The 12,287-nt window shown below is 47.4% G+C and overlaps 1 protein-coding gene across 1 annotated transcript in view; it reads right to left on the bottom strand.

Annotated features, from left to right (window-relative positions):
- Positions 1-1,528: 1,528 nt before the first annotated feature.
- RAB38 (RAB38, member RAS oncogene family) overlaps positions 1,529-12,287 on the bottom strand; it is a 75,260-nt gene continuing 64,501 nt past the window's right edge. Inside the window, exon 3 of the mRNA XM_088449033.1 lies at positions 1,529-2,048. Within this exon, the coding sequence (XP_088305159.1) occupies positions 1,896-2,048 (153 nt within the window). The 3' untranslated portion in view covers positions 1,529-1,895. The remainder of the gene's footprint in view (positions 2,049-12,287) is intronic.

Below are 12,287 nucleotides of genomic sequence, written 5' to 3'. Positions count from 1 at the left end.
TGACCTTGCTATATATATAGGACGGATGTCATATGACAATAAGGTCCTCATGATGTATTGGATTGATATATCCCCTAATTTAGTATCCGTTTGTGAGTGGGACAGTTAGGATCCTATTATAGGACCTCCCATTAACATAGATATAGTGGAATTTGAAGTTACATTTGTCTGTTTTCTACAAACGCCCATATGAGACGTGATATCACATGAATCAATGTGGTTAGTCCAACAAATACACAATATATAAGACGTGTAATAGTGGTATTAATGATTGATTAATTTTATTAAAAATTACATAATAATATTTTGCGGCATCCTATTTTAAGGATTTATTAAAGCTTAAGTTTTAAATAATTGTTGTTAATTGGGTCACTGTTATAGTTGTGATTAGGTTCAACCTGACGATATCGTCAGGTTTGACAGCCGGTTCGAGCGATGAGCGACGGCATCACTGACCAGCGGGAGCGCGCATCGCTGGTCATTGACGGCATATCCACTGCGCAATACTGCGGACGATGATTGATAACAATATCGTTATCATTCAAATCGTCCAATTTATCATGTAGTGGATATGCGCCTTTACCCTGGAAATTGCACTTGTAGGGCCTGATGCAGAGTTAAGAGCAAAAAAAAAGAGCAATTTGCACCTTGGCAAAACCATGTTGCACTGCAGTTGGGGCAGATTTAAAATGAGATTTAGAATTGGGAAGGGGCGTGCCCTAGCTTAATTCTAAATTTCAGTATGAAATCAAAGCTGACCAGCATTTGTTACATGCAGAAGCAACCAATATTTCCCCTGTATGAAAAAAATAAAAAATGCATTTCCACCGCTTGCATTGCAACATGGTTACCGTCACCACCCAACAGCCGTTGCTCCTGGCTAGCCAGCATTGCTGTTGCAGTACCCGTGGAGCGTTCTATGGACGCTCCACGTGGGAACCCGCACAATCGGACGGCCTAAGGATGCCTGGTCAGTGCTGTACATACCGCAGCTACTGGCAATGCCTATTTTGCGCAACGTTGTGACGTCATGTGTGCGACTTCATGACGTTGCGCGCTCAGTGGGCGGGGCCGGCACAAGTCGCTGCTGTGCCCAGTTACGGCCCTGGTCAATGCTAAGGAAAAACGTACCATTAATTGTAGCCTTTTGAAATGAAAGGACAGATATGGTTGGTGTTAAAGGTAGTTGGGTTCTTCTCCTTTTATCAAAGCAAGTTTTCATACTGTATTAGCTCTATAATATATTTGGTGCAGTTTTGAAATACATTATATAGTTCATTAAACAGATTCCTAAGAAGCAGGGACGTCGAGAGGGGGAAGGTGGGTATATAGACAAACCCTTCTGCTGGTGAAAACATCTATCCTACAACAAAAGGGCCCCTGTGTTCTCTAACTAAATACATATTACTTTAAAGAAATTTAATCAAACTGCTAATTTTGAAAATCCATTAGAGAAATATTTATTTTTAGTCATTGTCATAAAAACGAAAAATTATACAGTTATTCCATTTAGTAGTCAAAACTCCTGTTATTGCAAAATGTGATTTTATGTGTATTAATTCATTTGGGGTTTAGATCAGGTAGTGCAGTACCTCACTATACCCTGTAGATGGCGCTTGAAGAACCTTTTTTTTTTTTTTTTTTCATCAAACCCCTGTATAGTTAATATCTTGCTTTCCATTCTTCTTTGACCCAGGTATATAAAACTGAAACGGTTACTGAATGGTGTTTTGTGCCTTGACAACTCACAAAGCACGACCTTCATACATATTGTAACATGTTGTACAAGGGATGAATCATCACTCAGAATGGTCGCTGTAACTACACAATGTATATTGGAGTTTATTTAATAACATTGGCAAGGAGGAAAAAAAAAAAAAAAAAGACCAGAAGACTTAGAACTTAATGCAAGCAGAACAACTAGCTATTTTGGACGAATTCATTTGGGGCTTTACAACGTCTGGTTCCACGGACTGCATTAAATCGCTCTCGCTGGCAATAATGTGTTTTACCAGACATCTCGAGGCTTCGTCGATGTTTATATTTTCCTGTAAAAATAAGAAAACAAAAAAAATTGCAATTAAAATGAGAACAGTGCAATAAGGCATGGTATGTGCATGTTTTTAGATCCTGCCAGAACATGAGATTGAGCGGCACTTTGAAATGCAATTGGCGGACATACAAAAGTATTTGTCAAAAATTCTGTGCATATTTTTAGCTCCTGAGGGCTGGATTGCTTGCGGGTTTCTAACTACCGTACCTTATGTGCGCTTATAATCAAATTCTGCTTCTGATTTGTTAATAAATATTTAAATTTGCCTTTAACGCTACTTAGCGATTGCCCACAAAGTTACTGCATTTGGAAAATAAGTTGGAGAAGCAGAAATAGACTAACATCACTATGGGGGAGATGTATGAAGCCTGTGAGAGAGACAAAGTGGAGAAGTTGCCCATAGCAACCAATCAGCTTCTAAATATCATTCATCTAGCCCAGTCTTTGAAATGACATAAGCTGATTGGTTGCTATGGGTGACTCATAGTTGACGATATTCTGGGGGGGGGATTTTCTGGGGCCGGTGCATGGGGCGTGATGGCATGATCACATCATTGTGGCCCTATCTCCTATTCACAATGCTGATTACCATCATTGTAAAGCGGGGGCGTAGCTACAATGATGCGTTTCAACGCAAATCGCGTCATCTGCCGCCCGGCAGACGCAGCAGTGCACAGTGCAGTCTCCGGGGAACTTGAAAGCTCTTCCAGGCATCCGGAAGCCTCCCGGCTGTTCCAGGACAATAGACAATTATGGGGAAACCCTTTATATCTCTCAAAGGCTTTATACCGGTGAAAAGAGGTGAATTTGGCAGGTACAGTAAGACACAAGCAGCGTTGGACTGGGACACGAATGGCCCTCTGGGTGTTAAGGGACTAGGCTTAAGGGGGGTTGCTAGTCCCCAGAGGGGGTGTGGCCAGCCACTACAGAGGGACTTAGCCAACTATTAGAGAGGAAATAGCCTGCCTGCAAAGAACAGGCACTCTATATAAAGGTCAGGAGAGGGGTGTGTCAGAACCACCCACTTTGATTGGCAGGAAGGCTAATCTTAGTGTAACTTAGTGGAACAGGACCTGGGGTGCTTTGGTAAGTTACTGACCCTCCAGTAGTGTAAGAATGTATAATTTGACTGCACCGTCTAGAAACTAACTCCTAGAGAAGGGGTGGGGGCCCTCAGGCAGTGGGGGATTTCACCTGTACACATTGGGGCTAGTCTAACCCTGGAAACAATTAATGAAATGTCAATACATTTAAATAATAAAAATAATTAATCCGCAATAGAATTTATAGCAACCTAAGAGTTCTATTATACAGTAGCTCACCAGATAATACCCAGTTACATCTTCCCAGAAGTACAGTAAATATTCTGCACTGTGTCAAATGTAGTGAGGGAAAGTAAAAAATGAGCTCATTTCCTAGCTTGTCTGTGAGTAATAACCATTGCCGAATATAGCTCAAGTCCTGAAAACTATTAATAAATCACAGGAGGGTATTATGAGGCCGGGTGCCCAGATTCCACAGCTATATAACATCATTTTCAGAGTGGTGTGAAAATCTAATCAGTTGAAAGAGCCAATCAGAGAGCAGGCCCTTCACAGCGGGTTACATGGCTAACAGAAGATTAGGAATGCACAGATGAAAATATTTATAGCTTCTGAAACATCACAAGGGTTTAGGTAGACCTCGGCGATTAAAGGAGGGATGCCTCGGTTCCCGCTGACTTTTGTGCAGTGCTGTCCCTCAGGTCTAATACATTTGTTTAGAAGTAGCTTGTGTGACCTAGTTTCTCACAGGTAATCTGGGACCAACGTTATTCTAGGTCAGAGGTTCTCAAACTCGGTCCTCAAGGCACCCTAACAGTCCAGGTTTTACAGATATCCATGCTTGACCACAGGTGACTTAATTAGTACCTCAGTCAATTTGATTTAACCACCTGTGCTCAACCATGGATATCTCTAAACTCTGAACTGTTGGGGTGCCTTTAGGACTGCGTTTGGGAACCTCTGTCCTATACTCTAACATTTCCAGTGGCCATTTATGAAAAAACCGCAGTCAGAGTCAGATATCGATGGTGCATTAGATTGTTTGCTGATGTCTAAGTTTTATGCTAATTATGCACACTTTTTTTTGACTGGATTGTTCCGACATTGCAGTGTGTGTTATCAGACCATAGATTAGGTTTCATCAGACAGAACTGATAACGTAGTCAGCAGAAAATCCACTGCAAAACAGGAAAAGCAACTTAGTTTTGCAATATTTGCAGGGCCGGATTATCGGTTGTGAGATCCCTAGGGCAACTGACATTTGGAGGCTCCTACCAATAAAATTACATTAACTCACATAATTACCAGGTTACATTATGCCACACACTGTAGTGCCCCCAGTTCACAATATGCCACACTGTAGTGCTTGCAGTTCACATTATGCCACACACTGTAGTGCCCCCATTTCACATTATGCCACACACTGTAGTGCTCCCCAGTTCACATTATGCAACACTATAGTGCCCCAGTTCATATTATGCCACACACTGTAGTGCCTGCAGTTCACATTATGCCATACACTGTAGTGCCTGCAGTTCACACTATGCCACATACTGTAGCGCCTGCAGTTCCCATTATGCCACATACGCAGTTCACATTATGCCACACACTGTAGTGCCTGCAGTTCACATTATGCATGTGCATTGTAGTGCCTCTCAATTATGCATTGTAGTGCCTCTCAATTCACATTAGCCACACTGTAGTGCCCCTCAATTTACATTATGCCACACTGTAGTGCCTGCAGTTCACATTATGCAATACACTGTAGTGCCCCCAGTTCACATTATGCCACACAGTGTAGTGCCCCCATTTCACATTATGCCACATACTGTAGTGCCTGCAGTTCACATTATGCCACACTGTAGTGCTTGCAGTTCACATTATGCCACACACTGTAGTGCCTGCAGTTCACATTATGCCACACACTGCAGTGTCTGCAGTTCACATTATGCCACACACTGCAGTGTCTGCAGTTCACATTATGCCACACACTGTAGTGCTCCTCAATTCACATTATGCCACATTGTATTGCCCAAGTTTGCATTATGCCACACACTGTAGTGCCTGCAGTTCACATTATGCCATTCACTGTAGTGCCCCCCAGTTCACATTATGCCACACAGTGTAGTGTCCCCCAGTTCACATTATGCCACATACTATAGTGCCTGCAGTTCACATTATGCCACACTGTAGTGCTTGCAGTTCACATTGTGCTACACACTGTAGTGCCTGCAGTTCACATTATGCCACACACTGTAGTGCCTGCAGTTCACATTATGCCACACACTGCAGTGTCTGCAGTTCACATTATGCCACACACTGTAGTGCTCCTCAATTCACATTATGCCACACACTGTAGTGCCTGCAGTTCACATTATACCACACAGTGCAGTGCTCCCCAGTTCACATTATGCCACACACTCTAGTGCTCCCAGTTCACATTATGCCACACACTGTAATGCCTGCAGTTCACATTATGTCACACACTGTAGTGCCCCTCAATTCACATTATGCCTCATACTGTAGACTGTAGTGCCCCCAGTTCACATTAAACCACACACTGTAGTGCCCCCATTTCATATTATGCCACACACTGTAGTGCCACCAGTTCACATTATGCCACACACTTTAGTGCCACCAGTTCACATTATACCACACACTGTAGTGCTTCCCTGTTCACATTATGCCACACACTAGTCAGATTATGCCACACACTGTAGTACCTGCAGTACACATTTTAGTGCCCCTCAATTCACATGATGCCACACTGTAGTGCCCCCCAGTTCACATGCCACATTGCAGTACCTCCCAGTTCACATTATGCCTCATAGTGCTCTCAGTTCATATTATACCACACAGTGCCCTTAGTGCATCACCACTGCTCTCACCTTCTGGTGTGTTAATATGGCCACTGTCAGGCAACCGCTGCTGATTTTGGGCTACTGAACCTATGTGGCTGTGCTGTATGCAGCAGACAGAGCATCTCTCGACTCCCTTGAGCATCAAGGTTGTGGCGTAACATTTAAGAGAATCAGGAGTTGCTCTGCATGCTGGGTCTGTGGAACAGATTCTCGGAAAGTGGGTGAGAGACACAATAAAGTAGGACCCACCGGGGATCAGTCTGGCCATGTGGGGTTCATTGTGTTAGGGCCAGGGGTGTCTTCCCCGGCTGACTCAGTGGTAATCCGCCACTAAACCATTGACTCAATCCCCAAACACCTATTGTGTAGTTTAGGTAATCATATTTTGTGGCCAGATTCGTCATTGATGCAGTCATGTAGCTATCAGGCTCAACCACCATATTGCACAGTTAGCGTTATTAATTGCCTGATGTCTCAATATCTGATAGTCCCACTGGGAACATAATATTAAGAATATTCTTCTTATATATATATATATATATATATATATATATATCAATATATTCTAAACTATCATGAGCAGGGCCCTTCCTCCTCCTACCTCATCCCCCAGTGCTTCCTTCTTTTATGCCTTTTGGATGTTAAATACTAAAGTTTTGGGTTGCAATATTAAAGCGGTTGACCACATTTGGACAAGCGCCTAAATTTACATACTACCCTCAACATGTAGCAAATAGGAGACGTTCTCACCTCCCCAGCATCATGCTGTTTTTGTGAGGGTAGATGCAATATCTCTCACTGCAGGAGCACGCTGGTTAGGATGGATTGAGGTCCTGATTCAGCAAGGAACACACGGTTGCAGACGCACGCACCCGGCCGCTGCGAGAATATGCTAATGAATGCATACGCACGGCAATCGCAGCAGAATAAGCAGACGCCCAGCACTACATAATACCACCCTTCCCTTTACTTGCGTCCTCTATACCTGACAAGACAGAGGAAACATCGGTAACCATCGGACCCATACACACAATAGTGGTTGACCCGACCCTCGCGCAGACATAGCGAGACTTCCTGTGTGCAACTAGACCTCAGGCTGCATCCACCGCCGCAAGGGCTTAATTATGCACGCCCTTGAAACGCCGTCCAAACAGCGTTTGCCCGACCACTCCCCCGTCACCACCCACAAACGGCACTTTTTGTCAATCACTTGAGGATGCGGACTCCCTGTGTACGCTGGTTGGTTCGCGCAGTGCGATGCATATGCATGCGCAGAGCAAAACCATCGACCGATTGCGCGCATCTGCATCCGTGCATTCCTTGCTGAATCAGGCCCTGATTCCCAAGATGTAGCAGTTGCTTCACCCACTTTCTCTGTTAGGACATCCCTTTATATATCGAAGGGTTAGCGCTGATGTTAGACCACTCTGGAGAGAAGAGAAGCATGGGGACAATTTTTCATCAATGTCTGCCACAGTACATGTATCGCCGCAGTCCACCTTTTGCGCCATACCATCTCAGAAAGGTGATAGAGAGAATGCTTTTCTCTAATTATAATTGCAGCCACCTAATTATGTTTTTTTTTTATATAATATAATTTTTTTTTACATTTATTTTGCTTTTTATTGTTATTGTTTTAATTTAAGTCAGTGATTCCAGGGCCTGATTCAGAGCCGGACGCTCTTTGAGAGCGCTCGCTCTGAATCAGGGCGTCCCTGTTTTTTTTTTAAAGACAGCCTCCTGGCCGTTCGCTAAGCTGCGGGTGACCACCTACAGCTTTAGCGACCATTGGGGCTTGCGACGAGACCCTTGTGGTAGGGTCTCGTTCCCGCAAGCCCCAGTGAGCTTTCGGCTCTAATAGAGCCGGAAGCTCACACACTGACATCACTCGTGATGTCAGTGGGGCCGCCCCCAAACGGCAGGCGTTCCTTCGGGAACGCCTCCGTTTGGCCAGCCACCCCCCCTGCCCGCCACCAAAATGGGGCAAGCTGTCAATCATAATCGACAGCTGCCCCGCTTTGGTACGAGACCCGTAGCGACGGAGCGCCCGTCGCTGGCCAGGTCTCGCGCATGCGCACGTCGGAGCCGGCTCCGGCGTGCGCATGCACAGTGGGGGGACCATCGACCCGCTTACGTCCGCTGTGCGCTTGCGAGTGGGTCTGAATCAGACCCCCAGTTCTAATGTTCCCGGACAAGTCATGTCATGCATATGCAGGTCCATTAATACTGAACTCCTTTTACTGCTGTCAGCCACTATTGGTGGGCAGCTCCACTATTGATGGGTTTGTTCCGGTGCCATTTTAATTACAAATTGCGTCGCTATTGGTTGTCGCATTTCAGAAAATAGACCCTATAGACAATGCGGCATACTTGCCTACCCTCCCGGAATGGCCAGGAGCCTCACAAAAATCGTGCAGCGCTCCCAGCCACCCGGAATGGTGAACAAGTCTCCCGGGGCTGGGGTCACTAGGCGGTGGCTGCCCTCTTCCCCAGTGAAGTGGGAGGCACAGACAGCCAATGGCTCGATTATAATTGAATCGTGTCATCGTGGCTCCGCCCCGCAGCTCCACAATGCTGGTAATCTCGGCATTACATAGGGGGCGGGGCTACGGTGACGTGATCGCGTAATCATGCCCCCAGACCCGCCCTCCTCAGCCGAGACCCACCCTCTTTTGACCCCAGACAGGTCACCTCTGCTGAGCCTCGGCCCCTGCACTGCCTCCTTCTGGAGAAGGCAGCCAAACCATCAGCAAGTTTGCAATGAGGTCTACTGTAGCTCCTGGATGCGCTGGGTAAGAATCTATTTTCTACTGTATATGAGGGGCAGGATGTAGAGCAGGGGTGGGGAACCTTTTTTCTGCCAAGGGCCATTTTGATATATATAACATTATTTGCGGGCCTGGTGCAAACCACGCCCCCTCTCCAGTGATGTCACAAGGGGCGGGGCCAAAATCACCGGTGACTACAGCAATGCCCGAAGCATGCTGAGGATGCTCCAGGGAGCTGTAAGAGCAGCGGTGTGACCATCTGAAGCATCCTAAGGATGCTATAGATGGCACTGCTGCATAGATTCTGGCTGCAGGGTGCCATTCTTGGCACCCTGCTAGCCAGATGAGGCTAGCAGAAAAGAGCTCAGAGGGCCATACCAAATGATTCCGAGGGCCTTATACGGCCACCAGACCATACTTGCCGACTATCTGGCTGCTCTTTCCGGGAGGGAGCAGCCAGATCGGCAGAACAGGGGGCGTGGCCAGCAAAAGGGGGCGTGGCCAGGCGGGCTGAAGGCAGTTTGCGGGTTTGACAGGAGGCGGGGCCATGCGATCGCGTCATTTTGGCCCCGCACCCGCTACACAATGCCGAAAAAACAGGCATTGTGAAGCAGGGGACAGGGCCAAAATGACGCAAATCGTGCCAGCGGCCCCCCCGCTGCGGGGGTTTAACAGGTACTGGCGGGGGGGAGACGGGGGATCGGCGGCAGGCGGGAGGCTTGCCTGCCTTTCCGGGGGCGCGGGAGCTGCTCCCGTTTATCGGGAGGCTCCCGCCCGAATCGGGAGGGTAGGCAACCCTGCCCCAGACCAGAGGTTCCCCATCCCTGATGTAGAGAGAGAGGCGGGTAAGCAAGGGTCAGCAAACCAAATAAAGTAGGAAACCTGTTTCTAAAATAAAATGGGCTGTAACTGTCAAAAGCAAATACAGAAGCTTTCCTGCCTGATAGTTCAGCCTGACTCCTAAATTCTCGGTCATGTTATTGTCTGTCGCATACCATAAATACAGTCCTGGTAAACACTTCATTTCATTTACGTAGTAAACAATAACTAGATTTTCTGTAGCAATCGTTATTTCCAAGGTCAGTCTGATGAAATGCCTCATTGACAAACAATTGTGGAGCGATTTAATGGGACTGTAAATTTCCAACAATCAGAGCAATGGAGGTCGGATCAATGCTTTACTGTGTCTGACGATCGCTCAGGACTTTATTTATTGGTAGCCTAAGCTGTTTGTGATTATATCGTCTTCAGGTTTTAATAGCAGCATAAGAGTGTATGGACCTGAGGCAGATTCAGGTCACAGTCACACTATGCAGGCATACAGTATACAGTGCAGAGGAGAGCACTGATGTATATGGCAATATTCACAAAATGCTGCTGACAGTAATCCACTTGTAAAATAATTTGTATCATGCAATGCTCATTAGTGATCTAATGGTAAGCCTAGGTTTAGGCAACCAGGCATGCTTGGACATGTAGTTCCTCAAGAGATGGAAAGCTGTATGTTGCCTACTGTACCTCTACAGTACCTAATATTCTAAATCAGGTGGGGTACGATATCCTGGCAGTGACCATCCCAACGGTGACAATATTGGCAGTAGAAACCAAATGGTCAAAATCCTGACAAATTTTGGTGAATATTGTAACCCTAACCCACTCCTCCAACAGCCTAACCCTAACCCACCCCTCCTGCAGCCTAACCCTAACCCACCCCTCCCACAGCCTAACCCTAACTGTCCCCTGTCACAGCCTAACCCTAACCCACCACTCCTGCAGCCTAACCCTAACCCACGCCTCCTGCAACCTAACCCTAACCGTCCCCCTCCCGCAGCCTATCCCTAACCCACCCCCTTTCGCAGCCTAACCCTAACCCACCCCTCCCACAGCCTAACCCTTACCCACCCCTCCTGCAGCCTAACCCTAACCCACCCCTCCCTCAGCCTAACCCTAACCCACCCCTCCTGCAGCCTAACCCTAACCCACCCCTCCCACAGCCTAACCCTAACCCAGCCCTCCCGCAACCTAACCCTTACCCACCCCTACCGCAGCCTAACCCTTACACACCCCTCCCTCAGTCTAACCCACCCCTCCTGCAGCCTAACCCTAACCCACCCCTCCCACAGCCTAACCCACCCCTCCTTCAGCCTAACCCTAACCCTCCCCTCCTGCAGCCTAACCCTAACCCACTACTCCCGCAGCCTAACCCTTACCCACCCCTCCCACAGCCTAGCCATTACCCACCCCTCCTGCAGCCTAACCTTAACCCACCCCTCCTGCAGCCTAACCCTTACACACTTCTCCCGCAGCCTAACCCACCCCTCCCGCAGCCTAACCCTAACCCACACCTCCCGCAGCCTAACCCTTACCCACCCCTCCCTCAGCCTAACCCTAACCCACCCCTCCAACAGCCTAACCCTAACCCACCCCTCACATAGCCTATCCCTAACCGTCCCCTCCTGCAGCCTAACCCTAACCGTCCCCTTCTGCAGCCTAACCCTAACCCACTCCTCCCACAGCCTAACCCTCCCCTTCGGCAGCCTAACCCACCCCTCCTGCAGCCTAACCCACTCCTCCTTCAGCCTAACCCTAACCCACCCCTCCCGCAGCCTAACCCTAACCCACCCCTCCTGCAGCCTAACCCTAACCCACCCCTCCCGCAGCCTAACCCTAGTAATTTATAACTAGGCTTACCATATTATCCCTTTAAACCGGAACACTCATGAATTACATAGGTTCTGTGGCTGGCTGACTTCAAGTCTGCATTTCACTTGGTTTTAATCAGCAACAGTACATGTGTAATTCATGATGGTCCCGATTTAAAGGGATAGTACGGTAAGCCTATTTATAGCTCATGTTCTACCACTTTGTCCAATGAGACCCAGGGGTAGTTTTACTAAAGATTTTAAAAATGAAAAGTGTTGCCCATAGCAACCACACAGAGGACCTCATTCAGAGACGGTCGAAGCGGCCGCACGGTCAAACGGGAAAAGGGGGCCGGATATGCAAATGATTCCCTCGCAAGTTGCGTCCCTAAGTTCGGATCGGTAGCTGGCCGACCAAGGGGAGGAAGCGGCCGGAATTAAAAAAAATACGCCCCCTTCTCGTACGCATTGCACGTCATCTCCAGGCATATAAGGATTAATCAAGACCATCGGGAACCATCGGAACTGGTCGTAGAGCTTAAGGTTGACCTTACCCTCTCTTAAGCTCTACGATCATGTCAGTGTAAAAACCTCCCATGTCACATGTGCCATGACGCTACTTTGTTAATTATGCACTCCCATAAAACGCTGTTCGCATAATTAGGCACGCCTGCGTTCGGATCTCCACTCCCCCGTTTTCAAGCACCTTCCCCTGTTACCACCCACAAACGCCTCACTCTGTCACTCAAACTACCGACCTGGCTGTGTTCAAGGAGAGAGAAATTTCTGATCGTAGCGGCTAGTTTGCGCACGAGCATTGCGAACTTTATGCATGCGCAGTATAGCGAACATCGGTGGCGTACGACCGTGCGGCCGTTTCGACCGACTCTGAATGAGGTCCAGGTGCCCTGATTTAGAGC

Source organism: Taudactylus pleione, unplaced genomic scaffold, assembly GCF_031769625.1.
Source record: "Taudactylus pleione unplaced genomic scaffold, aTauple2 ptg000478l, whole genome shotgun sequence".
Lineage (NCBI taxonomy): Eukaryota > Metazoa > Chordata > Amphibia > Anura > Myobatrachidae > Taudactylus > Taudactylus pleione.
Note: the sequence above shows the minus strand (reverse complement) of the source record. Positions and strands in the feature narration are given on the sequence as shown.